At 31.0% G+C, this 25,624-nt stretch overlaps 1 protein-coding gene across 1 annotated transcript in view; it reads right to left on the bottom strand.

The window, feature by feature from the left end:
* The window catches only part of LOC124448197 (MAM and LDL-receptor class A domain-containing protein 2-like), a 43,492-nt gene that overhangs the window by 16,033 nt on the left and 1,835 nt on the right, over window positions 1-25,624 (bottom strand). The window contains exons 4-25 of the mRNA XM_046999210.1: window positions 23,368-23,418; window positions 23,145-23,195; window positions 22,672-22,848; window positions 22,246-22,422; window positions 21,135-21,314; window positions 20,286-20,477; window positions 20,022-20,150; window positions 17,165-17,424; window positions 14,643-14,730; window positions 11,849-12,646; window positions 10,943-11,269; window positions 10,213-10,248; window positions 9,637-9,789; window positions 7,719-7,975; window positions 6,798-6,915; window positions 6,230-6,271; window positions 5,880-5,915; window positions 5,541-5,717; window positions 4,724-4,900; window positions 3,615-3,794; window positions 2,684-2,875; window positions 2,419-2,547 (exon numbers count right to left, since the gene is read on the bottom strand). Coding sequence (XP_046855166.1) covers window positions 2,419-2,547; window positions 2,684-2,875; window positions 3,615-3,794; window positions 4,724-4,900; window positions 5,541-5,717; window positions 5,880-5,915; window positions 6,230-6,271; window positions 6,798-6,915; window positions 7,719-7,975; window positions 9,637-9,789; window positions 10,213-10,248; window positions 10,943-11,269; window positions 11,849-12,646; window positions 14,643-14,730; window positions 17,165-17,424; window positions 20,022-20,150; window positions 20,286-20,477; window positions 21,135-21,314; window positions 22,246-22,422; window positions 22,672-22,848; window positions 23,145-23,195; window positions 23,368-23,418 — 3,927 coding nt within the window. The remainder of the gene's footprint in view (window positions 1-2,418; window positions 2,548-2,683; window positions 2,876-3,614; window positions 3,795-4,723; window positions 4,901-5,540; window positions 5,718-5,879; window positions 5,916-6,229; window positions 6,272-6,797; window positions 6,916-7,718; window positions 7,976-9,636; window positions 9,790-10,212; window positions 10,249-10,942; window positions 11,270-11,848; window positions 12,647-14,642; window positions 14,731-17,164; window positions 17,425-20,021; window positions 20,151-20,285; window positions 20,478-21,134; window positions 21,315-22,245; window positions 22,423-22,671; window positions 22,849-23,144; window positions 23,196-23,367; window positions 23,419-25,624) is intronic.

Below are 25,624 nucleotides of genomic sequence, written 5' to 3' on the forward strand. Positions count from 1 at the left end.
TGAATTTCTCATTAGGAAACATGAATCCTTTAAAAGCTAAAACCCAATATAAAGCTATGTTTAACTGTGTGTGAGAGCAATTTCTCTTGCAACTTGCAAAATTTTTAGTATGTACGTGATTCAATAAAACCATGGGAAGAACGTCAAATCACCTATTTTTACGTCCTCAAATCAACATAAACGCCGTTCTAAACTTAACCGGAAATACAAGCACGCTACGACACTCAATTTTCTCGTTATCATCGACGTCGCGTCATGTTTGCTAGAGCTGTCTAATGTTAGATTGAGGGGACCAAAAAAAGGGCTTCCTAGATTGGAGACTTGGGTCACCAAGTTAAAAATTTTTATTACTTTCATCCGAAAATTCGTAAAGTACAAACAATTTTAACAACTGCTCTTTGAATTAATACAAAATATAAACACCCATAGTTCGAAATTACATTTTAATGCCGAATAACAAGTTACGGGTTCTGTACGCTATGAAAAAGTTTTGTGCCTTTAAGTCATACTTATATTTCTCGACCATGTTCCGTCTCTTGACGACGTTTGCAACTTGTGTTTGCTACTCGTAGTTTAAACAATGGAGAAAAGTTCATTTTAAAGTTCAAACAAAATTTTGAAAATCAATGACATGCATGAGTATAGCATATTTAATCAGTATATAGTAATCAATACTGAGATTGCATTTTCTTAATACTTAGTCGTTTCTCCTACTATTAATATTTTAGCAGCATAAATGTTCTAAATAAATCACATGTATGTAGTCAGCGGAGTGGCAAAAACTTATCACTGAAAAGACGCTTTTTTTTAACGTTATTTGCCGGGCCGTAGCTTGGAAAAAAATCAATGTATCATATACGTATTAACATTTGGACATAACGTCAGATTTAGACAAATTAAAATACAGATTTAAAAAGAAAAAGATTTTCATAATGAAAATGCAAGCTGTACAGGTAGCCGGAAAGCCCCACAAAGGGCACTTGTGGCTAACTATTTTGATATCCGTAGAACAATTAGGGGCAAAACAATTTCACGCAGCGTAATTAATATCGATCTCTATGTCTTTATTGCCTTTAATTTGACATGCATTTTGTGCAGGTATTGTAGATATAATAACGTTTAGCTTTTGGGGCATGCTTTCCTTTTTCTTTGTACAAGTTAAACAAATTATCCATTTTACATCTCTTTCTCATCGCCAATGTTATGGATTCTTTGTTCAGTTTATATGAAGTGTTTAATTTGTGAACAGCAGCAAAGATCCGACATCGAACAAAAATGCTTGTCAAAACCGATAGTCGCCTGGCCTCCGGCCAGTGGCTAATTGTACGTCAAGAAAGAACTGACCTCATAAAATCATGTGCTTTTACGCTTAAGTAATTAGCCTACTGGATGATCCGCTATTGATAAAGTTTTTGTTAAAAAAAGGTTATTTATAATTACCTTAATATAAAAGTTGTTAAGGTATTCTAATCAGAATGATAGAGTTAGTCATTAATTTTAGTTTTAAAATTATATAAATAGATCCTGCTCAATAAGTGTACTGAAGTTTCTTTTATTGTTATTATTTCTTCATAAAAATCTAGCAGTGTTGGTTATAGCTTACAAATTTGCAATAACATATCAAACAAAAGAATTTTTTTTTTTGGGGGGGGGGGTGGAATGAGGCCTTCATTCTCTTATGCTCTGCAGTGCTTACGTGCAATAACATTATAGTATGTGTCATAGTTTAGATTATAAAATACATGACTTTAATGAGTGAACCTAAACATCCTACCAAGAGCGTATTAACAAACTAACATTAGCATTGTATATATTAGAATGCGATAGAATTTAAGTTCTCAGAGCACAATTATAAAAGAAAGTTAAAATCTTTATACTTTCCACAAAATAACTATCACCGCTATTTCAAGATTTTATTACAAGAGTTTTTAGATGAAGCGTGATACAAGTCCTTGGTCATTCTACATTATAAAATTGGCACTTGTCAGATTTCATGCTTACATTTGTCCATAATTGCAAAATCCTTGTTACGGGAAATCGTATTTAAATAGAAAAACTTTCATTCCTTCCAATATTTACGACTTTTTTGCAAATCAATTGGCAGAACCTTACTTTTTATTTCACTTACAGCTTATAAAAAACTGACACAATGCCATGTATGACTAAACATTACAACTTTCAATTAATATAAACTAGGCTTTATTGCAAATTTATATGTAAACGTATAAAATTAAACGAATGCAATGAAAAAGTTCGCAATAAAAAAAGAGTCTATTCTGGGCTATGGTAGAAATGAATTTTTTTCTTAACAGTTCCAGGACTATTTTACATGTCATGTTTTTTTGTGGTCTCTATAATTTTTTTTCGCAAAGTGACAACAAAATATTTAAACTCCGGATGCAACTTAACTCTACATACCTGTTGCAGTGCCAGTTGTATGATCGAAGGTGGGACGATTAATTCCTGATGCTCCATTAGTTCTTACCCAATTATCTGTCTTTGTCTGGTTGCAAAAACCATCATCAAAAATGCAGTTAATAGACGATCCTAAAAAAAAGCATTGAATTGTGACAAATTGTCGAACGAAATGGAGGCATTATTTGGCACGAGTATAATGCACTACATGGTGAATTGTTCTTACAAATTCAATATTATGAATAAATAACACAAGTTATCCACTTACGTATTAAAGGAATAATACGAAAAGTCAGCAAAAATCCAGTACGAGTAACACTGGAGTCAGTTGTAAAACTTATGACAACATTCCCATCTTTAAACTTCTGTGGCCGACCGTTGATTCGCGAGAGACCGCAAATGTCGTTTGATGTGGCACCATTTGACAATGACAATTTATCCCATACACATGTGGAATGTACTAATTAAATGCATTGAAGTGTTTAAATTTAAAAAAGAAGCAAAAATATAACTGATGAGTGTTTTTTGTTTGTTTTGATTTTTATTTATTTACATCTTTTATACGCATATTTTTTTATACTTTTTGAAGTTACGAGAGTTGTTTTTGTCTCTATCTGCGTATATTGATCTATCTGTTCTAAATAAAAGATCATTAATGATAATGATCAAAGTTAAAATACGGAAGTGGAGTCTTTATTTTTAAACCTTTTTAATCGATCAGGACATATTTGTCCATCAACGAAGCAGCGGAAAGTCAATTACGCCGTACTTAAAAGGTAACTGAAAAATTTCTTTCTGTTTTTGTACACCGTTTCCTGATTTAAGGATAATAGTTTACAATTGTAGACAGGAGGATAAAGAAATTTCCCCCAAACTGCAACAAACCTCAACCGTTGTGTGGGCACTGTGTTAAACTTGAAATAAAAAACATGATTTGTTGTTTTATTATTCATATAAAAGAATCAACAATTATGTTAGAAAAACGTTTACAAAGTGACGAAATTTTCGTCTCATCTACAGCATTGTTTTTGCAATGTATTGTAAACCAAAGTTTAAAACTTATTGTGTAAAAAGTTTTCAGGATTCTAACATTTTAAGGTAGCACAAACAAAAACCTATATATAGCTATCGATGAAATTTTTTGAATTATTTGGTAAACAGAATTTTAAATGGAGATAATGCATAGAAATTTAACTTACATTCAATATCATAATAATTGATGACGATTTCCAGTGCTTTTTCAAAAGGAACAACAATTGTGACACTACATCTTAGATTGTTACTGTAGGCATTAGGAAATCCAGGTGAGTAAATTCGACCAGCTGAAGTGTATATCATTTTATTCGAGCAAACATTTGTTGCAGAAGGTAAATCCGTTCCTAAATAATTTAATACAAATAATGGTTTTATATTAATGAAAAGGTGGTGCATGTAAATATATAGCGAAGTGGGCAAGAAGCAATTTTCCAAAACAGTTCATTTTATTAAATCTTTTTTCGTATATGAAATACGAAGGACATTGTTCTTTCACAATTTATTGACCAAATTTTGCAAATACTACTATGGCACATTCTTCGCAACAAAAAGTGATGGAAAGACTTTCCGATAAGGTTTTCGATTGTTTAAAAATTGGAACACAGTTCTTTAGTTTTTATTTAATTATCCAGATAATCAATTTTTCTTTGTAGTTGCAGGTAATAACAAAACCAACCCACATAAGATATTTGATACAGTTGGTGTCAATTTTGTCAAAGGTAAAATCAATTTTGTTATACGAAACTGACGTTGGTTGTTTTTAAGCGCTTATGCTCATATATTTATTTATGGAAAGTCCTGTCGAAGATTTATATTTGATTGATTTAGACAAAGGTAAACAGTAAATACATGAAAAAGAAATTGTAATAAGTGAAGTATTTACCTTCCCAAATAATTCATTACATGTTTGTAAATGTCGATCGTCCTGGTTGGTATAGTACTGAGAAGGACTGTTTTTGTTGTTGTTGACTGACGTTTCGACAACATTAGTGATAATCATCTTCAGAGTCAAATGAGGAGTAAACGTCAGGTTAGCCGTCTTTGTTATCTGGTTCTTACGTCATTGTATTGTGTGTACAGGAAATGTGTATTGTCATTGTGAATTTATTGGGTGCTGTAACACATTTTAATTACATTAACTAATTATGTATTCTTATTTGCCTTTTAACAACTTTATGGTAAAACTCTACATACGTTTATGCAAATATTTTGTATCATTATTTTTGTTTTTGTATGGTGTGTATTGGTACATAAAGCACCGTTACATACTTACGATAGAAAGTTGTAAATGTAAGATTAAATCCTTCCATAGGTGCCGTTCCATTTGATCTGAATGTCAATAATACAACATTGGTATATGGTGTAAATGTTAAAGAGGTTTCGTTGCCACAGAATTGTTTAGATGTTCCACCAGATATTGTGAGGGAATCCAAACATATAACTCTTCTGCCTGTTAAATTAATTCATTATGCCTTTATAAAGCGCAAATTAAAACATTAATTAAAATACAAATTTTATAAAAAAATATGTACTTCTTTTAAAATCCTAAACACAAGTGATCCTTCTCTGGAAATTTAATAAAATGTAGCTCTCACATAAAATGTAGCTCTCTGTATATCTTTGGATTTGTGAAATAATTTATATAAGATATCATAAGTAAGTGAATTGTTTAACGTATTTGTGGAAACAGTTTTAAATTTAGTCAAATTATCTTATTGTGATGGTTGTTAAAATATTCCTTTCAATGGACTTGTCCGCCAGGACAGTAAGTCCAAGTTAACACAATTTCTATCGTCATCTTAGTAGTTGGTACATATCTCTTTTATTGCAGAATCCAATAGTAAATAGTTTCGGAATTTTAGAATAATAGACGATGTCCATTATAAGAAGCTTTTTTGCCAAATTGAAATAGGCATAAAAATGAAACGATTTGGCAAATTTCAAAAACTGTTTTCAATGATATTTTAAAAATCACAGCTAAATCTAATATCCTAGTTAAAACTTTTCGCTGAGAAAGTTACTTGAACTGTTCAGTCAAAGTAAACCCTTACTCGATACAACATCCTTGAGGTGTAGTAGAATTCACTTACCATTTTGTATACGTTCCAAGTTAATAATTGAGATATTGAACCTCACTGCAATGTTAAGGGGCTGCCTTATTGTCAAAGTACAGGTCCTATTTCCTGAGCCATTGGGATAGTTTGGAGACACAATAGTCGCAGAGGTTAAACTGATTGATGCAGCAGAACAGATGTTGATTCCCGGCACTTAAAGAGAAATAGATTTCAGAGGGTTTGTTTTTTAAAATAATAACTAAATTGAATTTTCTAAAAACTGACCAGAACTTTAAGTAACATACACACACTTAAATTATTTTTACACATTAATTAACAGTATAATATAATTAAATTTAAATGTACAACCCTTACCATTTGCACCAATCGTGGTTGTTGAGGTAGGTGTGGCTGTAGAACAAACAGAACATCTATGTTGTTTCACAATTGTCATTATATTGCAAGTTCTGCATGTACTTTAAATAAAACTGGTATACACTTAGTATAACAAAGTTAAGACAACTCTTTTGTTTTTAACAAGCAAAAGTCTATGGACTAACAATTATAAAAAAAGATTGACAAATAAGAAACTCGTACCATAATCGAACATTGCATTAGGGTAAATATGGGTAAGAAATAAAATAAAAGACGTATGTCCTCCATTTGAAACACGAGTTGAAAAGAGTAACAAATTAGCCCTTTCTTTAATTTTTATATATACTTACCGTACGAGGTTGTCGGAGTTGGGGAAATGGTTGATGTAGTATCTAAAAGATTGAAATTTTTTGGAGAATCGTTTGAAAGTAAAAGGGACATGCGGCATCTCTATACGACTATCTAATACGATTGTCTCTATACGACTATCTAATACGAATAAAAATCAGTTTTTTGATTCGAAAGTTAACAAATTGGATAACTATAGGGAATTGATAAGACCTGTGTGCAAGAATGTTACATGGTTACAATGTTCGTAGCAATTGCTACAACGAAAAAAAGACAAAACTAAGTTCATTGAATCTTTTAGCTCTTTAAAAAACAATCTTTTACGTAAACGTCAAAGCTTTTTTTCCTAAAACCGTTCTTTTATTGAGATTTGTGCTTTTTTTTATTTGTTGTTTAGGAATAATTTGACTGGTTAACAACGATTAAAATTTATTAAAAATTTTATTTATACATCAAAACATAACCATTGCAGTTCTTTATTCTGCATAGAAAATACATGAAATACCTGTTAAAAATTAAGTAATTTCGTAAAAAAGCGATCAAAACTCGTCCTTATATTAAATAACTTACTGATAAAACGTGGTTCAGCATAGGTGGGATGGATATCACATGAACCATTAAGAAAAACAAAATCATCTAGAGCAATATCACCCGTAAAGCTGGAGCCACAAACACCTTCAACGATGATCTACATAAAAAGAGCTTTTAAGCAAGGTTTTAGCAAGTTTTTAGCAAGAAAATATGCTGTTCGGTGATTCATATAGACATTGTTTACTTTATTACATATTCAAACTTTTACAAGGTAGTATGCAAAGTTTACTCAAAAACGATTATGCACTTTAGTAATTTAACGTTAGACATACGCGCTTTTTCACTTTTGATTGCCAAATGAGCAGTTATAATAAATAAGTGCCCTGAGTCTTGGAGTCATAGGTGAATGAAAACATGCAACATCAAGTTTAGTTGCTAATATAGATTGTTTGATCTTTTAATAGAAAGTTAGTAGCAAATTATATGAACAAAAGTAAGAAGGATGTTTTTGAAACCACAAAGGGTAGCCAAAAAGTCGATTTGTAATGTTATGATTGAGAACAAGCGAAATTTTTGTCTGGAGACACGTGGCTTACAGGGATTTAAGTTTGTAACATTTGTAACACGGATATAAGTTTTAAGACATCAATCCTTCTTTATAATTATACAACAGCATCCAAAATTTAAAATATTTTACAAGATAAAAAACTTTTGAAAGGGAAAGAAAAATGATTTTCTGGGGAAAGTCTACAGCCAAACATTTAATTGGTTGAAGAGTTAAGAAACAAGATAAAATTATTTATGAGGTGTGAACATACAATTGAAAATTTTTCTTGGAACTTTTTATATTCTCATTTCCCGCCGACACCTTTTAAAAATCTAAATAAGCTTTCAATGTTGAAACAAAGCATTTTTGTACTCTGATATGCAGAGTTTGAGAACATTGATGTTTATACTCACCCTCGTTTTTGCTTCTGTAAAGTTTGTTGTAACTTGAGCTCTGTTCCATTGATTTCCTCTATTGCCACTTAATGTCCACAACAGCTTTAATCTACCTCCCATATATTGTTGGTATATATTAAGAGAACCAATTGTTGATCCATACATATGATACCAAAATGTAAAACATTTGGTTGTTGTATTAAAGTAGTTGCTAACCAACCATGCTTTATCACCCAGCACACGGGGACTTGATGTTTCAATGTAAATGTATTTTCCTAAAAGACATTTTTAAGCAATTCAAGAAATTTTTTTTTGTTTTTTTTAACAACACTCTCGTTTTTTGAAACTACAATTTGTTTCAAATATGTTTTAGTCATACACTTGCATAAAGGTTTGTATCCATTTCCTTTACTGGAATTGATCTCAGTTGTTTTTAGGTAAAATAGCCATTACAAACAACATAGCATATGGGCAAAGTCCCTAATTTTGGAAGAAAGTCCCTAATCGAGACCGACCTGAAATGGCAGTGTCGACATAGCTCTAATGTTAAAAATGACAAAATATGGTTTAAAACGTGTTTTGGAGGAAGCTAGGTAAAATAAAGTCCAGTGTAGGTCAACAAAACGATGTTAATCACTTTTAAATAATGCATGATTAGAGTGAATTAAGTTTTCTTTTTTGCTTCATATGATTCTTTCTTTGAAAATAAAAAATTTAATCGCTGCCAAGAATATTTGTTGATTTATGCAAAATTGACATATGACCATAGTGGTGATTTTCTCAATATATATTGATCTTAGGCAAATATTGCTTAATTTTTTTTTGTTAAATTTAAGTATTAAGAGATGCAAAGACTTTTTGTAAAATGCCAATGACAAAATCAGCTGGATTTCTATTAGAGACGTAAAAAGTATGTACGATAGTACAGAAGTGACCATTTCACCAATTGTTTTCGTACTTCTGGAAACAGTCAATGGAAAGACATGGGTTCCACTGTATTATATAAAAAAAATAATTAAATTTTCCTTTAATTAAGGCGATGTTACAATATTGTTGGAAGACTATTCCATGTGAAATATCCTGAGTACGAGAGAGATATTTCTATAAATTCAAGTATTTGGTTTAAAAACCAAAAACTTTGCTATCATTACTTCTAGGTATATATGTTTCAGTAGATAAATTATTTCTGAGCATATCTGTGATATATCCTCTGTGCATATCTATAATACATCAAGAAAGATTTGCATTGCTTTAATTGTTGCGTTTGTTAATAGATGTCTTTCGCCTTAAACGCATCATTCATGGTTATGTGATTATATAGAATCTCTGTTTGTCTAAAAAGGAAATATTTTTGTCTTAAAGCACAGTAGACCTTAAAATCTAATCTTATTTATTGGAGTGTAGCTCAACTTGCCTAAATTACTTGTTTTAATATATTTAGAAAAAAATAGAATCTTTTAAAACAATCTGAAATGAACAGCGGCGTTTGTTAGGAAACTATAGGCATAGTGTACGGTTGCTTAATCGTGGTTCCATGATCATTCTTAACTTATGAAAAAGTGTATGTAGATGTAACTGTGTTGGGGAAAATAATAGGAATAATTACTTAATGCTTGCTTCTTTGTATGTACTCTATTTAATGTCGTAATTTCCCACTTTAAAGTAATATCGCTAATTTAGGCTAAAATACTTCCCCGGCTGCACTCAATTTTGTCAATGATAACATTAATAATACTCTTTTTAAAATATCTATGAAAATCGAATAAGATTTTGGAAAGCTATGTAAAGTGAAATAGCCTTTTACATGCAATTACAACTAAGATTTCTATATAATTCACAAAAATTTAGTTGCTTTCGTCATTTTAGACTCTTTTATTTAACTTCAATGTTTTATTTAAGGATAGTTTTAAAACATGTATTTTAATTAAAGACTTACCAGTAATCGATCCTCTTCTGTCTGAGCTAGGTCCAGTGCTCAGACTTGATGTTGAGCCTGAATGGATTGTCCAATCAAAGTTGTCAAGTGGATATATAACATTCTTCCATGTGCATCTGGAATTGTCAATGCCAGTTTCAAAGGAGCAACTACCTATTCAAATGAAAAGTTTTTTTTTCATACTCCTCTTTTAGAATACATCAATTTAATGAATTATATGTTTCAAAATCCGTCATTATAATTATTACAAGAAAAACAGTTTATAAACAAAGCAAAAAATATGTTCAAACATGGATAATTAATAAATGGGCTCCAAGTTGAAAAAATACGATTTTTGATTACCATACTTTCCAAATTTTATCAAAGGATTCTTAGATTTATATTTTGACACGAATAAATGCGCATTTACAGATTTTTCTATTGCTCCTAATGAACAAAGACGTTTGCATAAAAAAGGAACACTTTTTATTAATGTTCATGCGAACATCATTCTATCTTTATTTTTACAAAAGAAACTTTAGGCTATTATTTATTAAAAACACAAATCTAAAAAAAATTCCAAAGTGAAATTCTTACCATTTTCCCCAATCATACTATTTGAATCTGGTGCAACTGAAAAACAAACAATAAAAGCGTTAGAGGAGACTCTTTACAAGTCAATTAATTCTGTTTTTAATTAAGAAGTTAATATGAGCAAGGTGTGTATAAAGTTAATGGTTTAAACCAGGAAACGTCGTTATATGTTAGTAGGAACAGATCATTCAAGATGGTAGAGTCCTGAGAAGGATTGTTGGTGTTGATGCTAACTAACGTTTCGACAATCTTAGCAGTGTTTATATTCTGATTTAAGCAAGGAGTAAACATTAGGTTTGCCCCATCACAACAAATGCGGATCATTTAAAGATGTCATTAATGTTTTGAAAGCTTGCTGTACTGTTTTATGATTTCAACTTGTTTCTTCCTTTCTCCGTTCACGACAGTTAATTTTTTTTTCATTAAATAAAATCCCAATTTTAACTATCATTATCATTAATATACAGCAGTTACAAAAAAACACCGGCACCGTAATAAATAAACGCTAGATCGGCTTGTGCATAATAAGATAACTTCCTGTGAAGTTATAACTAATAATTAACAAATAGTATAATTAAACTAATGCTAACTTTTGTTAAAAATGTATATAACTAGTTATACTATAAGCAATAGCGTTGGTGAATGGTAAAAAATGATGCAATTATATAAGTATTCATAAAAAATTATGTCGTACTAGTATTTTAAACGCATAATTTAACATGTGTATACTTACAAGTACGTCTGCCCGATCTTCCAGATCTAAAATCAGCATACAGGCTACTTATATACCGGACAAGAACAGAAGCAATATGTTGTATTGTCGTCGTATTTGAAGTTAAATTTTGCTGTCCAGAAACCGTAATAAGATCAATTAAGGTTGTTTGCTTCACAAGCTCAATCTGATAAGGAAGTGCTTGGAAATATCCAACCATATCGATATCAGAAAATTCTCCATTACTCGTTAAAATAACCGAAAGATTCGAGGAATATAGTTCTGATAAGTTTTGAAACACAACTCCAATTGCTCTTGAGTAGTACATGGTTAGATTAGTGTTCTGACCTACAAGAGAAACTCTTGCTAATTATATTACCTCATTTATTGAATTTACATTTCAAATTAATTACTACTTGAATAATTAACATCATATTATTTAAATTTCTTCTTACTATTTAAACTCAGTGTCAAACTAGGCCTGTTTCTTACTAGTACAATGAGCGTAAACTAGTGTTAAACAATTAAAAACAAACTAAATCAAAACAGGAAAAATTTTTTTGGCTGAAATTCAACAGCTTGTGTAGAAGCTCTGTCTATCTTTCCTTAAACTTTGAAATATTAGCAAAATATAAGCAATCTTTGACACTAAAGCAATTTGTAGAATACTTTTCTGCATATCAGTGATATCACTTGAAGTGTTGCTGATTATTATGCAATAATCTACTCTGTGCTTACATCGTTTTACTGAAATTTGCATTACATTAATAAAGAATTTGGAGCTGTAAAAATTCTTTCCATCGTATTAGCGATAAGTTCAGTTGTTGTCTACATTAAAATCCTTTATATTTCGTTACTGCTGGTTGTAGAGAAAAAAACTGACCTTTTTTGAATAAAATTAATGAAAAAAATAAAGTTTGTTTTTACCTCTTTGAATTGTTTCAATAAATGGCTGCAAGAATTTTCTGACATCCATAAACACGCTGTAATATCTAGCTTGCACACAAGAGCGTCCCCAAGAGACTATCCCTAATTGTATCCAAGTATTATTGCGTTTACATTGATAGGGACCACCACTATCACCATTACAAGCACTGACTCCACCTGATCTACGACCACCACAGACTGATCTTGGTGAGACTCTCCCGTTAAAAAAGCTAAAACTATTGCATTCTTGAAGACTAATAACATCAAGTTTCACCTGTTGTAAATATGGAGAAGTGAAGCCAGATGCAGTACGTCCCCAGCCAATCACAAAACATGTATCATTTCCGTTAAAAATATCATCTTGACTTGGAAGACAGACAGGCTGCACACGTTCGGTAAAGTTCAAAGGTGTCGGGAGTTTCATCAAAGCAACGTCATAGTCCGCAAAATATACAGGTCCGTTTACATAATATTTAGGATGAATATACATGGCCACTGACGTCAAAGAGTATTCATAAACACTGGTTGTATCTGTTCTATGATCTGCAACATTTATTGTAATTCCTGTGAAAAAAGTTGCAGGTATTGTTGACTGTACAAGACAATGAGCTGCTGTCAAAATCCAATATTTGTTAATAATTGATCCTGCACAATGAATAGAGCCTCTTCGAGTCAAACTAACTATCCATGGCCAAGAGTTTGGTGTAGCTTCTGTTCCTCCTACAATGAGAGACTGTGGAGACTGAGATCCAGGGAGTACCTTGCGCTTGCCACAGGAGCTCATTTGAGAAGAAATACCTGTCAAATTTTCATCAGATTTCTATTATAGTTAGTCAACAAACATTTTACTCTGTCAATAAATTTGTAATAAAACTTAGTCGGTAATACAAAAACTAGGATGCTCTGTCATTTTATTGATTTGGTTTACTTTTCTTCAATTATAATGTTAAATATCAAGTGAGTTGAAGAAAAATGGGTCAGTGCAATTTTAAGGACGTCATGCCGTCAGTTGTTTTACATCCAAGTAAATATTTTAGACTTTGACAAAAAATTGATACATAGTATTTTTCAAAATAACTAACTGTTTATCTTTAGAGAAAACTAGCTCATTGTTTTGCACGTGGATGTATATCAATATTAACTGCATTTTACACCTAATGATATTAATATCCTATTTTACAAGACAAAGCTTTAATTAATCGACAAATTAAGATAAATCTTCCTCCATTTAAAGCCAAAAATTACTGATGAGTATTTAAAATAGGTGTTTCAGCAACAATCAAAGCTAACAATGAGCATTTTAAGGTCAAAAGTCAGTAGTTCATCGGGTTTGAAAGGTAAAACATTTTGTTTTTATGTTACATTTCTGTTAGCTGCTACATGACGTGATTTTTCTAAAAATTTGTTAAAAAAAGTGGTTCGTTACAGTAAATTAGTCATAAATAAAGTGGTATTTGGAAAGTTTTTTTTATCAGAAGTAATTAAAACATTGAAATCGAATTACTTGAGAGGTAAAATTTTATTAATGTAAACTTTCTTCTAGCCGGCATCATAGCCTACATTTATAATAGTGTCGGTATCAACAGTTTATTTGAAAATTGACTAAGAAGTTGAAAAAGGAAAAAATAAAATTGTGAATGATTTATGTCATAGTCTTCTTTATGGAATAAGTGCTAATATGTCTTCCAAGCAATTTCGCAAAACTTTTCGTCTCTCAAATCTTATCTAAAGCATAAACATCTGTTCAAAGTAAATTGGCACTGTTCATGAGTCACTTATCCAGGAAAGTTCAAATCTAGAATAACTAAAAGAGAAACTGATATCCCAAGGATAGAGATATTAAAGTATAGAGACTAAGAGCATATTGATAATAGGAAAAATATTTAAATTTTAGGAGATAACAATAAATAAAATAATATTATTCCAATGCTTATCAAAATGGCTTTGCTAAATTGTTGGAGATGTATTAGAGTTAGGGACAATCTAAAGGTTTATGGCTAGAGGTAAGGTTTGGAGTTATCTTTAAAACAAAGCAAGCCCGTTTTTTACTTAAAACAAGAATCTTTTTGTGCTCAATCTCTGTAAGGAAAAACAGTTAAAGTACAAATAGCTTGAGCCCGAGAGTATCGTTGCTTGTTTTTAAATGTAGATCGTCATTGTGTAGGTTAGTATAGAGTTATAGGAAGGACTGTAAGTGTTGATGTTGATTGACTTTTCCACAACATTAGTGGTAGTTATCTTCAAAGTCAATTTGAGTTCTCAGAACAGAAATCTATACTGAACTAGACGTTCTACATTTACAAAAATTTAAAGAAAAACAGTTAATGGAATAGTTTTCTCTAAAGCTATGAATAATAATTTTGAGAAAATCTGAATTTTAGGTTTAGAAGATCGGGCAAGCCTTGCCACTGGACATAGGTAAGAGTTAGTGTTACAAGTTCTGTAAGCAGCAACTGCTTTCTAGAATAGTCTGCGAATTGCACTTGTCAATAAGTGGTTATACTTTCTCATGTACTTTATCACCTCTCGCATCTTATATAGTTTATTAATTGTGTTGATGCTACAAAGTCTGTCACAAGTCGAGTTTGTTCACTTAAATGTTTTGGTTATAAGTGTTATTTTAAAATGGGATTTATTTGAAAAGTAGTGATTTTCAAATGTTGGCGGGAATCTTATAAATAAAATTGCCTTATTGGTTCAGAAATGACAAGAGAACTGTCTTTACTGTACATTTTTAAGAACTTAGTCACAACGGCAACAGTAACTTAAGACAATCAAAACCTTCAAAAACTACCTTGTTTGACACATTCTCCAAGAACAACTGAAATATCATCTAAGGCAACATAACCTGGGTATGACTCGACGAGTACTTTTAAGACTATCTATAAAACAAGGAAAATTTTATTAAAACACCCTAAAATGCGCATAAAGACGACGAGTTTTTAAGAATAAACATGTTTCGACATCGCATGATGCCATCTTCAGTATAAATGAATAATTACATAAATAATACAAGGTTTATATAAAAGTGATATGTACAGTGACATAAATATATAAATATGGATAAATTTTAACAATGATAAGGAAATGACATAAATTATTGGAAGCATGTTACAAACCAAATATTGTGTTAAATCAAAAAACTTGAACATCGAGGTTAGGGTTAATTAGTTTTAATTGTTAGTATGGAGTGCTTCTTTTAACTTAAGGGAGAACGAGGTGTCTGCAGTGTCGATTATTTTGAAGCAAGTGGGTGAATAGTTGGTTTTACATGAATGAGATTTAAGAAGGTGCCGGTAAATATGAAAGTTTTTGTCTGTTGTGGTATGTTTCCTGATTCTGGTGGATAAATGGCTCAAAGTTTCGCCGGTGTATCGGGAATTACATCCCGTGCAATTGAATTTATATACCACCATGCATTTAAGTGAATCAGGGATTGGGACTTTTAATGTTTAGAAAAAACAACACAAAAAATGAAAACCAGAAAAATTACCTTTACTACGACCCATAGTTTCATCAATTAATGCATACAATTATAATCTAGCTAAGTATTATAGTTCTCTACTAAAACCAATTATACCAGAGGACCAGTACACAAAAAAGATTCTTTTAGTTTCTTCGACGACCTCTCATCTTTCAACTCATCAAACTTCTTTTTAAAAATTCTTCATCTCCTACGAGGTGAAGAATATCAACCTAGCAACTGACGCAATATTCACTCACAACTCCAGGTTAAATATGCACAAGACAGACCTCACACAACTGTTTTTAGTAAGAACAGCACAGACGCATTTTTTATTTGATTGAAAATTTTCTGACGAGGACATAAAGTTTTATAATTACATTAACATACAGCACGCAAACATTTCCAATTTTCGTTGGAAACTTAACAACAAGATCAACTGCTACTTCTTGACATTTTACTAACAAAAGCCTATGACAACTGTACTAAGTTTACATATAACAAACCAACATACACAGGACTTCTGACGAACTATTTTGATTTCACGTCACTTTCATACAAAACCGCACTTATACGCATACTTATCGACAGAGCATACAATCTTAACAATACAAACATTGGCTTTCAACGAGACATAAACAAAAATTCCAAAATAATAATTCTATAATTTAAGCTACCATACATGGTACATTACCCACGACATACACAGCGCACACTTACCAACATTATGAAACGCTTCTGTACAGATATTTACATTCGAGTAGTTTTCACATCATTCAAAATCAAAAACCTTTTCTCACTCAAAGACCCAATCCCTGATTCCATTAAATACATGGTGGTATATGAACTCATTTGCACGGAATGTGATTCCTAATATATTGGCGAAACGTTGGGCCATTTATTCACCAGAATCAAGGAACATAACACAATAGAAAAAACTCTCATATCTACCGACACTTTCTTAAATCTCTCTCATGTAAAACCAACTATTCACCCTCTTGCTTTAAAAACATTTACGCTGCAGACACCACATTCTCCCTTAAAATCAAAGAAGCACTGCACAATACCAAAACTGACCCTGACCTCAATGTTCAAGTTTTTAGATTCAACACAATATTTGTTTGTAACACGCTACCCATTAACTTATCTAAATTTCCTTATTATTGTTATGATTTATCTATATTTATATATTTATTTCACTAAATCATAATACTTTTATATAAACTTTGTAGTATTTATGTAATTGTTCATTTATACTGAAGATGGCATCATGAGATGTCGAAACATGTCTATTCTCATGAAACTCGTCGTCTATATTAAATGCATATTAGCAATAATGCTTCTACGAAATTATGGAAATCTTTCGTTTTAAAACTCTTTTTACCGAAAAAGAAATATGCAAGTGTATAACAAAAAATATAGCTATTTGAATATCCGTCTATCTACTCGCACGAAAAATTTTTCGAATTACAAACAGTAAATAGCAATCAAACAAGTAACACTTTTGTGGCACCTGATGACAAGCAGTATCAGTCATTTTTGTTTTTTGTTTATAGCTATGAAACCGAAAACTTTTTTTATAAATATTATTAGGTATTTACAAACTTATAGCTTGTATAGTTTTTTTTCTATTTTGGCAAAGCTATTTTTTGCCATCTGCTAACAATGATTTATGTGCATTAGCTATAATGATCTAAAGGGATCATTACGTATTTAAATGATTACAATATGTTAACTTTTAAAGATTAAGGATCTAACAAATAATTTGGTAATGGAAAATTTTATCAGTACGTAAGAAATTTGAATTTTTTTATGACTTATGCATTTCATCAATTTTCTATTGCACTACTTACTGTATAATTTCCATGAGTAAGATTAACAGTTGACTGAGCTTTGTTCCAGAACAAATCATGCTTTAGCGTATCATTCCACATGAGCATGACTCTTTCATTTGAGATCAAATAAACGCCAATAGTATTTGGAGCACTCGTATTGCCAGAGCTTTGATACCAAAAACTTAAGCATGACTTTGTTACATTTGCAGTCAAATTGAAAGTGATGCTTCCAGACTGAATTCTTTCGTTATAGTTTGTTTGTAGCAAAATAAAGTAACCTTAAAAGTAGAGAAATTAAATAATTAACAATAAAAGTGAAACAACGTTGAAGAATGTCAAAATTATCAGTTACCTAATGATATAAAAATTCCCACAACGAAATTTAGAGCACGTATAAAAAAGGCAATTTAAATAAATGGGAATAAACGCCTATGAATTTGTCATTAGGAAACATGAATCCTTTAAAAAGCTAAAACCCAATATAAAGCCATGTTTAACTGCGTGTGAGAGCAATTTCTCTTGCAACTTGCATAATTTTTAGTATGTACGTGATTCAATAAAACCATGGGAAGAACGTCAAATCACCCATTTTCACGTCCTCAAATAAACATAAACGCCGTTCTAAACTTAACCGGAAATACAAGCACGCTACGACACTCAATTTTCTCGTTATCATCGACGTCGCGTCATGTTTGCTAGAGCTGTCTAATGTTAGATTGAGGGGACCAAAAAAAGGGCTTCCTAGATTGGAGACTTGGGTCACCAAGTTAAAAATTTTTATTACTTTCATCCGAAAATTCGTAAAGTACAAACAATTTTAACAACTGCTCTTTGAATTAATACAAAATATAAACACCCATAGTTCGAAATTACATTTTAATGCCGAATAACAAGTTACGGGTTCTGTACGCTATGAAAAGTTTTGTGCCTTTAAGTCATACTTATATTTCTCGACCATGTTCCGTCTCTTGACGACGTTTGCAACTTGTGTTTGCTACTCGTAGTTTAAACAATGGAGAAAAGTTCATTTTAAAGTTCAAACAAAATTTTGAAAATCAATGACATGCATGAGTATAGCATATTAATCAGTATATAGTAATCAATACTGAGATTGCATTTTCTTAATACTTAGTCGTTTCTCCTACTATTAATATTTTAGCAGCATAAATGTTCTAAATAAATCACATGTATGTAGTCAGCGGAGTGGCAAAAACTTATCACTGAAAAGACGCTTTTTTTTAACGTTATTTGCCGGGCCGTAGCTTGGAAAAAAATCAATGTATCATATACGTATTAACATTTGGACATAACGTCAGATTTAGACAAATTAAAATACAGATTTAAAAAGAAAAAGATTTTCATAATGAAAATGCAAGCTGTACAGGTAGCCGGAAAGCCCCACAAAGGGCACTCGTGGCTAACTATTGATATCCGTAGAACAATTAGGGGCAAAACAATTTCACGCAGTGTAATTAATATCGATCTCTATGTCTTTATTGCCTTTAATTTGACATGCATTTTGTGCAGGTATTGTAGATATAATAACGTTTAGCTTTTGGGCATGATTTCTTTTTTCTTTGTACAAGTTAAACAAATTATCCGTTTTACATATATTTCCCATCGCCATTGTTATGGATTCTTTGTTCAGTTTACATAAAGTGTTTAATTTGTGGACATCAGCAAAGATCCGACATCGAACAAAAATGCTTGTCAAAACCGATAGTCGCCTGGCCTCCGGCCAGTGGCTAATTATACGTCAAGAAAGAACTGACCTCATAAAATCATGTGCTTTTACGCTTAAGTATTTAGCCTACTGGATGAGCCGCTATTGATAAAGTTTTGTTAAAAAGTAATTTGTCCTTACCTTAACACAAAAGTTGTTAAGGTATTCTAATCAGAATGATAGAGTTAGTCATTAATTTTAGTTTTAAAATTATATAAATAGATCCTGCTCAATAAGTGTACTGAAGTTTCTTTTATTGTTATTATTTCTTCATAAAAATCTAGTAGTGTTGGTTATAGCTTACAAACTTGCAATAACATATCAAACAAAAGAATTTTTTTTTGGGGGGGGGGGTGGAATGAGGCCTTCAGTCTCTTATGCTCTGCAGTGCTTACGTGCAATAACATTATAGTATGTGTCATAGTTTAGATTATAAAATACATGACTTTAATGAGTGAACCTAAACATCCTACCAAGAGCGTATTAACAAACTAACATTAACATTGTATATATTAGAATGCGATAGAATTTAAGTTCTCAGAGCACAATTATAAAAGAAAGTTAAAATCTTTATAATTTCCACAAAATAACTATCACCGCTATTTCAAGATTTTATTACAAGAGTTTTTAGATGAAGCGTGATACAAGTCCTTGGTCATTCTACATTATAAAATTGGCACTTATCAGATTTCATGCTTACACTTGTCCACAATTGCAAAATCCTTGTTACGGGAAATCGTATTTAAATAGAAAAACTTTAATTCTTTCTAAAGCTAAATATTAATTCTTTCTAAAGCTAAAAGCTAAATATTAATTTACCACTTTTTTGCAAATTTTTGGCAGAACCTTACTTTTTATTTTACTTACTGCTTATAAAAAACTGAAACAATGCTATGTATGACTAAACATTGCGAACTTTCAATTAATATAAATTTTGTTGCAAATTTATATGTAAGCGTATAAAATTAAACGAATGCGATAAAACAGTTCGCAATAAAAAAGAGTCTATTCAAGGCTATGATAGAAATGAATTTTTTTCTTAACAGTTCCAGGACTTTTTTACATGTCATGTTCTTTGTGGTCTCTATAAGTTTTTATTGGCAAAGGGAAAACTAAATATTCAAACTCTAGATAAGACTTAACTCTACATACCTGTTGAAGTGCCAGCTGTATGATCGAAGGTGGGACGATTAATTCCTGATGCCCCATTAGTTCTTACCCAATTATCTGTCTTTGTCTGGTTGCAAAAACCATCATCAAAAATGCAGTTAATAGACGATCCTAGAAAAAATATTGAATTGTGACAAATTTTCGAACGAAATGGAGGTATTATTTGGCACGAGTATAATGCACTACATTGTAAATTTTTCTTACTAATTCAACATTAAAATTATATAACAAGAGTTATCCACTTACGTATTAAAGGAATACTACGAAAAGTCAGCAAAAATCCAGGACGAGTAATAATGACGTCAGACGTAAAACTTATGACAACATTCCCATCGTTAAATTTCTGTGGCCGACCGTTGATTGGCGAGTGACCGCAAATGACCTTTGATGTGGCACCATTTGACAATGACAATTTATCCCATACACATGTGGGATGTACTAATTAAATGCATTGAAGTTTTTAAATTCAAAATATAAGTTAAAATATAACTGATGAGGATTTTTTGTTTGTTTTTATTTTCATTCTATTACATCTTTTATACGCATATTTTTTGATATTCTTTGAAGTTACTAGAGTTATTTTTGTCTCTATCTCATATCATTAATGAAAATTATCAAAGTCAAAGTACGCAAGTAGAGTCTCTTAATTTAAACCTTTTTAATCGATCAGGACATATTTGTCTATCAACAAAGAAACGGAAAGTCGATTATGCTGTATTTGAATGGTAACTGAAAAATTTCTTTGTGTTTTTGTACACCGTTTCCTGATTTAGGGATAATAATTCAAATGATGTGTGGGCACTGTGTTAAACTTGAATTAAAGAACAAGATTTGTTATTTTATTCTTCATATAAAAGAATCAACAATTATTTTAGAAAAAGTTTACAAGATGACAAAATTTTCGTCGCATCTACAACATTGTTTGTGCAATCTTATGTAAACTGATGTCCGAAAGTTATTGTGCAAAAAGTTTTCAGGATTCTAACGTTTTAACGTAACATAAACAAAAACCTATGTATAGCTATCGATGACATTTTTTTAATTATTTGGTAGATACAATTTTACATGGAGATAATGCATAGAAATTTAACTTACATTCAATATCATAATAATTGATGACGAATTCCAGTGCTTTATCAAAAGGAACAACAATTGTAACACTACATCTTAGATTGTTACTGTAGGCATTAGGAAATCCAGGTGAGTAAATTCGACCAGCAGAAGTGTATATCATTTTATTCGAGCAAACACTTGTTGCAGAAGGTAAATCCGTTCCTAGATAATTTAGGACAAATAATGGTTTTATAAAAATGAAAAGGTGGTGTATGTAAGTATATAGCGAAGTGGGCACGAAGCAATTTTTCAAAACAGTTAATTTTAAAAATATTTTTTCGAATATGAAATACGAATGACAATATTCTTTAACAAATTATCGACCAAATTTTGCAAATATTACTATGGCCCATTTTTTGCAAAAAAGAAATGATAGAAAGATTCTTCAATAAGGTTTTTATTTCTTTAGTTCTTTTAGTTTTTATTTAAATTTCCAGATTGTCAATTTTTCTTTGTAGTTGCAAGTAGTAACAAAATCAACCCACATAAGATTTTTGACACTGTCATTGTCAATTATGTCAAAGATAAAAGCAATTTTGTCATAGAAAACTCAAGTTTATTGTTTTTAGAGAGCTTATGAAATTATATTTTTTAATAATTATCCAATTATTTATGGAAAGTCTCGTCAAAAATTTACATTTGATTGATTTAGACAAAGGTAAACAGTAGATAAATGAAAAAGCGATTGTAACGAGTGAAGTATTTACTTTCCCAAATAATTCATAATAAATAATCGAAAATATTGCTGAATATAAATTATGCATAGATAAAAAAAATTGCAGGGTTTTTTGTCAACAGAGCTACAGAGGCTTGGAGTCAAGAGATATTTCGTTTCATTTGTGTTACAATTAAACTGGAACAACGTGAAAAGCCTTAGATTAAAAAAATGATTCTTTTAAGTTAAGATAGATCATGTAGCTGCATTTGCTTGGGGCTGTAACACATTTGAGTTACACTAACTAATTTTGTATTCTTATTTGTCTTTAACAGCTTTATGGTAAAACTCTACATTTGTTTTTGCAAACAAATTTGTATCATTACTTTTGTTTTTGTATGGTGTGCATTTGTATATAAAGCACCGTTACATACTTACGATAGAAACTTGCAAATGTAAGATTAAATCCTTCCATAGGTGCCGTTCCACTTGATCTGAATGTCAATGTTACAACATTGGTATATGGTGTAAATGTTAAAGAGGTCTCGTTGCCACAGAATTGTTTTGATGTTCCACCAGATATAGTAATGGAATCCAAACATATTATTTGGTTACCTGTTAAATTCATTTATCTTGTTATATCAATGAAAGTTTAATTTTGCTTATTTTGATGCCAAAAGGACCAAACATAAATGGTAGTAATGAATTTCCAGTAAAGTCTGACAATGTAGTAATGCAAAAATTAATATAAAAAGTGAATGAGTTTTTGGCTACTTTGTAAACTTTTGGTCAATTTTTTAACAGATTTATTTAATCAGTAGTTTATTCATACTTCATCAGTGAACAATAGTCAAACATACTTACCATTTTTTATATGTTTTAAATTTATATACGAAACATTGAACTTCACTGCGAAGTTTAAGGGTTGCCTGATTGTTAAGATACAGGTCCTGCTTCCAAAGCCATTCGGATAGTTTGGAGATACGATAGATCCTGTCGTTGAGTTGATTGTTGAATTAGAACAGATGTTGATGCCCCTCTCTTAAGAGAAATTTATTTCTAAGAAACTGTTTTTAAAGATTAAATGTTTATTAAAAATAATAATTATTACATTTTTCTATGAAAAAATTATTTTTGAGTGAGCTATACATAAAAAATACTTTAAAGACCAGCAAAAGCAAATTTATAACTTCATGCAAATATTCAAATACTCAAATATTCTTATATTGCATCCTACATAATTATGTGAATATCAGATCCAAAGTTCATTACCTAATAAATTGTTTGTATAAAATCATTAAAAAATTCAGAATAAAAATAAAAGAGTAATAACTCACGATAAAAGCTCGAAGGTGTAGAAGAATTCACTGCAATTGTTGACGAGTACCCTATAAATTCAGAAAAAAAATTTGAAAAATTGTCAGTCGTTAATTTGCCCATTTTATATATTTATTCATTTGCATTTAAATTACTTCAATATCGTAAGTCCTGTGTGTTTTGGAGATGTAAAGAAAGTAGCTATAACTAATGAGAATTCCAAAATATGTGAGCAGTCCTCACCGTAGGAAATCGTCGGAGTTGGATAAATCGTTGATGAAATGACAGTAACACCTAAAATACAAAAATTTTTAAAGCTAGCAGTGCAAGTTTATATTATGAATAACTTAATTGCACTGCTGTGAAGTACACAATGTTTATAAATGCTTTAATGAAAATTTATTGTCTACTTAGCTACAAACATATAAAAAAATAAAAAAATAAGAAAAGAGAGTCGTAAGCATCAACATAATGAATTAGGAGGACTAAATTAGGAAATTAAATATTTCTATTTGCATCTCGTTAAAAAATTTTTAAAGTCATGATTGCAAATGATGGCAAAGGAGCTAGTGGAAATCTAGCAGCGAACGGAATTTTACGATATCTGACTCCACTCCAGAATCCTATAGGTAAATACTTTAGCAAAGACTTTCTTTGTTTTGCTTTTTCTTTGTTTTAAAAAGGAAATTATTCTTGCAAAAGTCTTAAATTTGTCAAGCATGGGAGGCCTTATCTGTGTATAGATGATAATGCTATCATCTATACTTTAGCAACTATACTTTAAAGGAAGACAGGAAGCGTACAAGGTTATTGTACCTTATTGGGAAGATAAAATAATGATTCCACGTCAAAAGAGAAGTCCGGAAATAGGAGAATGGCATAAAACTCACAATAGAATGTGCAACAGAAAACGTTTAGCAATAATCTATGTATGTGTGGTGGCCACAAATGGATAAAGTATCGAAAAGTAAAGTATGTATATATAACAACTGTTACATAAACAAAAAAACTCCTCTTGTGGATATGGCCCAGCAGACCTTACACAAGTATTCACATTGCATAAGTTGGTCCATGTTCGGGGAAAATTTTCCTATTTATTGTAGATGTTTATTCAAAGTTTCTTAAGCTGCTTCCAACAAACAAGGCGTTGTCGAGAGCGGAGATTGAGAAACAACGCTTCACTTTTGCCACCGATGAATTTCGACAGCAGAAATATTAATAAGCAGAAAACCACAGTCTCGTTTAGACTTGTTACATCCAGATACGAATGAAAGAGTGTAGAAAAAACCCCAGAGAAAACAGAAAGAATTTCAAGCTTAACATGCAGTGTATCTGCGTTACGACCCCGTAATCCAGTACTCCAAAAGCAAATTGTAAACTACAGAAGAGGAGCCAGGTGTCAGACACAGACTGGACCAGTTCAATATACAATGCAAGTAGATGACTGCAAAGTTTTTTGTCATTAAGACAAATTCATTCACAGACAAACACAACAAGGAAATGAACTCATTAACCATAAGATTATAACTAACAACCTGATACTGATCAGAGAATAATGGGTGCTGAAAAAGCTGAATCAAAAGTAAATATCTAATAAGAGTTAAGATACGTTTACACACAACAATTTGTCGCGCGGACACTGACGCCATATAAGTCGTTCTTGCTATATTTGGAAAATCGCATGTAATAGCTTCAGAAATTTGCGACTCAAAAATCGTATGAAAATCTGTGGCAAGTTAAAGAGTTTTTTCCCGATGTTAAGTAAGGTGTTATGGCTAATGAAACAAGCATATTATGATTATTTAAAGATAATTTTAATAATGTTTTCTGTCAGTTTGGGAAACGAAAGTATCAAAATACGAGAGCGTTGTTGCATCTCATGTGTAAACGCACTTTTAGACATGCACTAGACATTTATTCATAAAGCTTTTCAGACTAGAGAACGAACTGCTACTTAATTTTTAATTTAGATAATTGACATTCGTTTACTTTTAAAACGTCGTTTTGATCCTGAAAAGAAAAAATTTTTTTATCTGGTGGCTTTACTTCCAGAAAGAAAAAAAACAAATGTATATATATATATGGAGATCTGTTCCAGCGAAAATTATATTAGGCGTATTATTTATAGCTCTATGCAACGTCGAAAACAACTTGGACCGTTACATTCCATCTTGGTAAGCTTTTGCATAAAATAAATTGCGTTACTCAAAAATATATTCATTTCGCAATTTTTAATAGCCAATATGTGGAGTGTGAATAAAATTAAAAAAAATTAAACTTAAAGAAGCAACGAGACTCGCTTGCAAGCTAATTTCTAAAAAAGGCTTTGCGCCTTTTGACCTTACTAAAAAAAACAGACTGAAAAACTTTTGCTGTTTCAGATCTAATTCCTTATGCCAATTTTGCAGATTCACTTGCAATTAATTCACGATTGATATCAAAATTGAAAATATGTAGGACATGGATAAACAGTAGAAAGATGCACTACAAACATTTAATT

This window comes from Xenia sp. Carnegie-2017, unplaced genomic scaffold (genome assembly GCF_021976095.1).
Source record: "Xenia sp. Carnegie-2017 unplaced genomic scaffold, XeniaSp_v1 HiC_scaffold_13, whole genome shotgun sequence".
NCBI lineage: Eukaryota > Metazoa > Cnidaria > Anthozoa > Malacalcyonacea > Xeniidae > Xenia > Xenia sp. Carnegie-2017.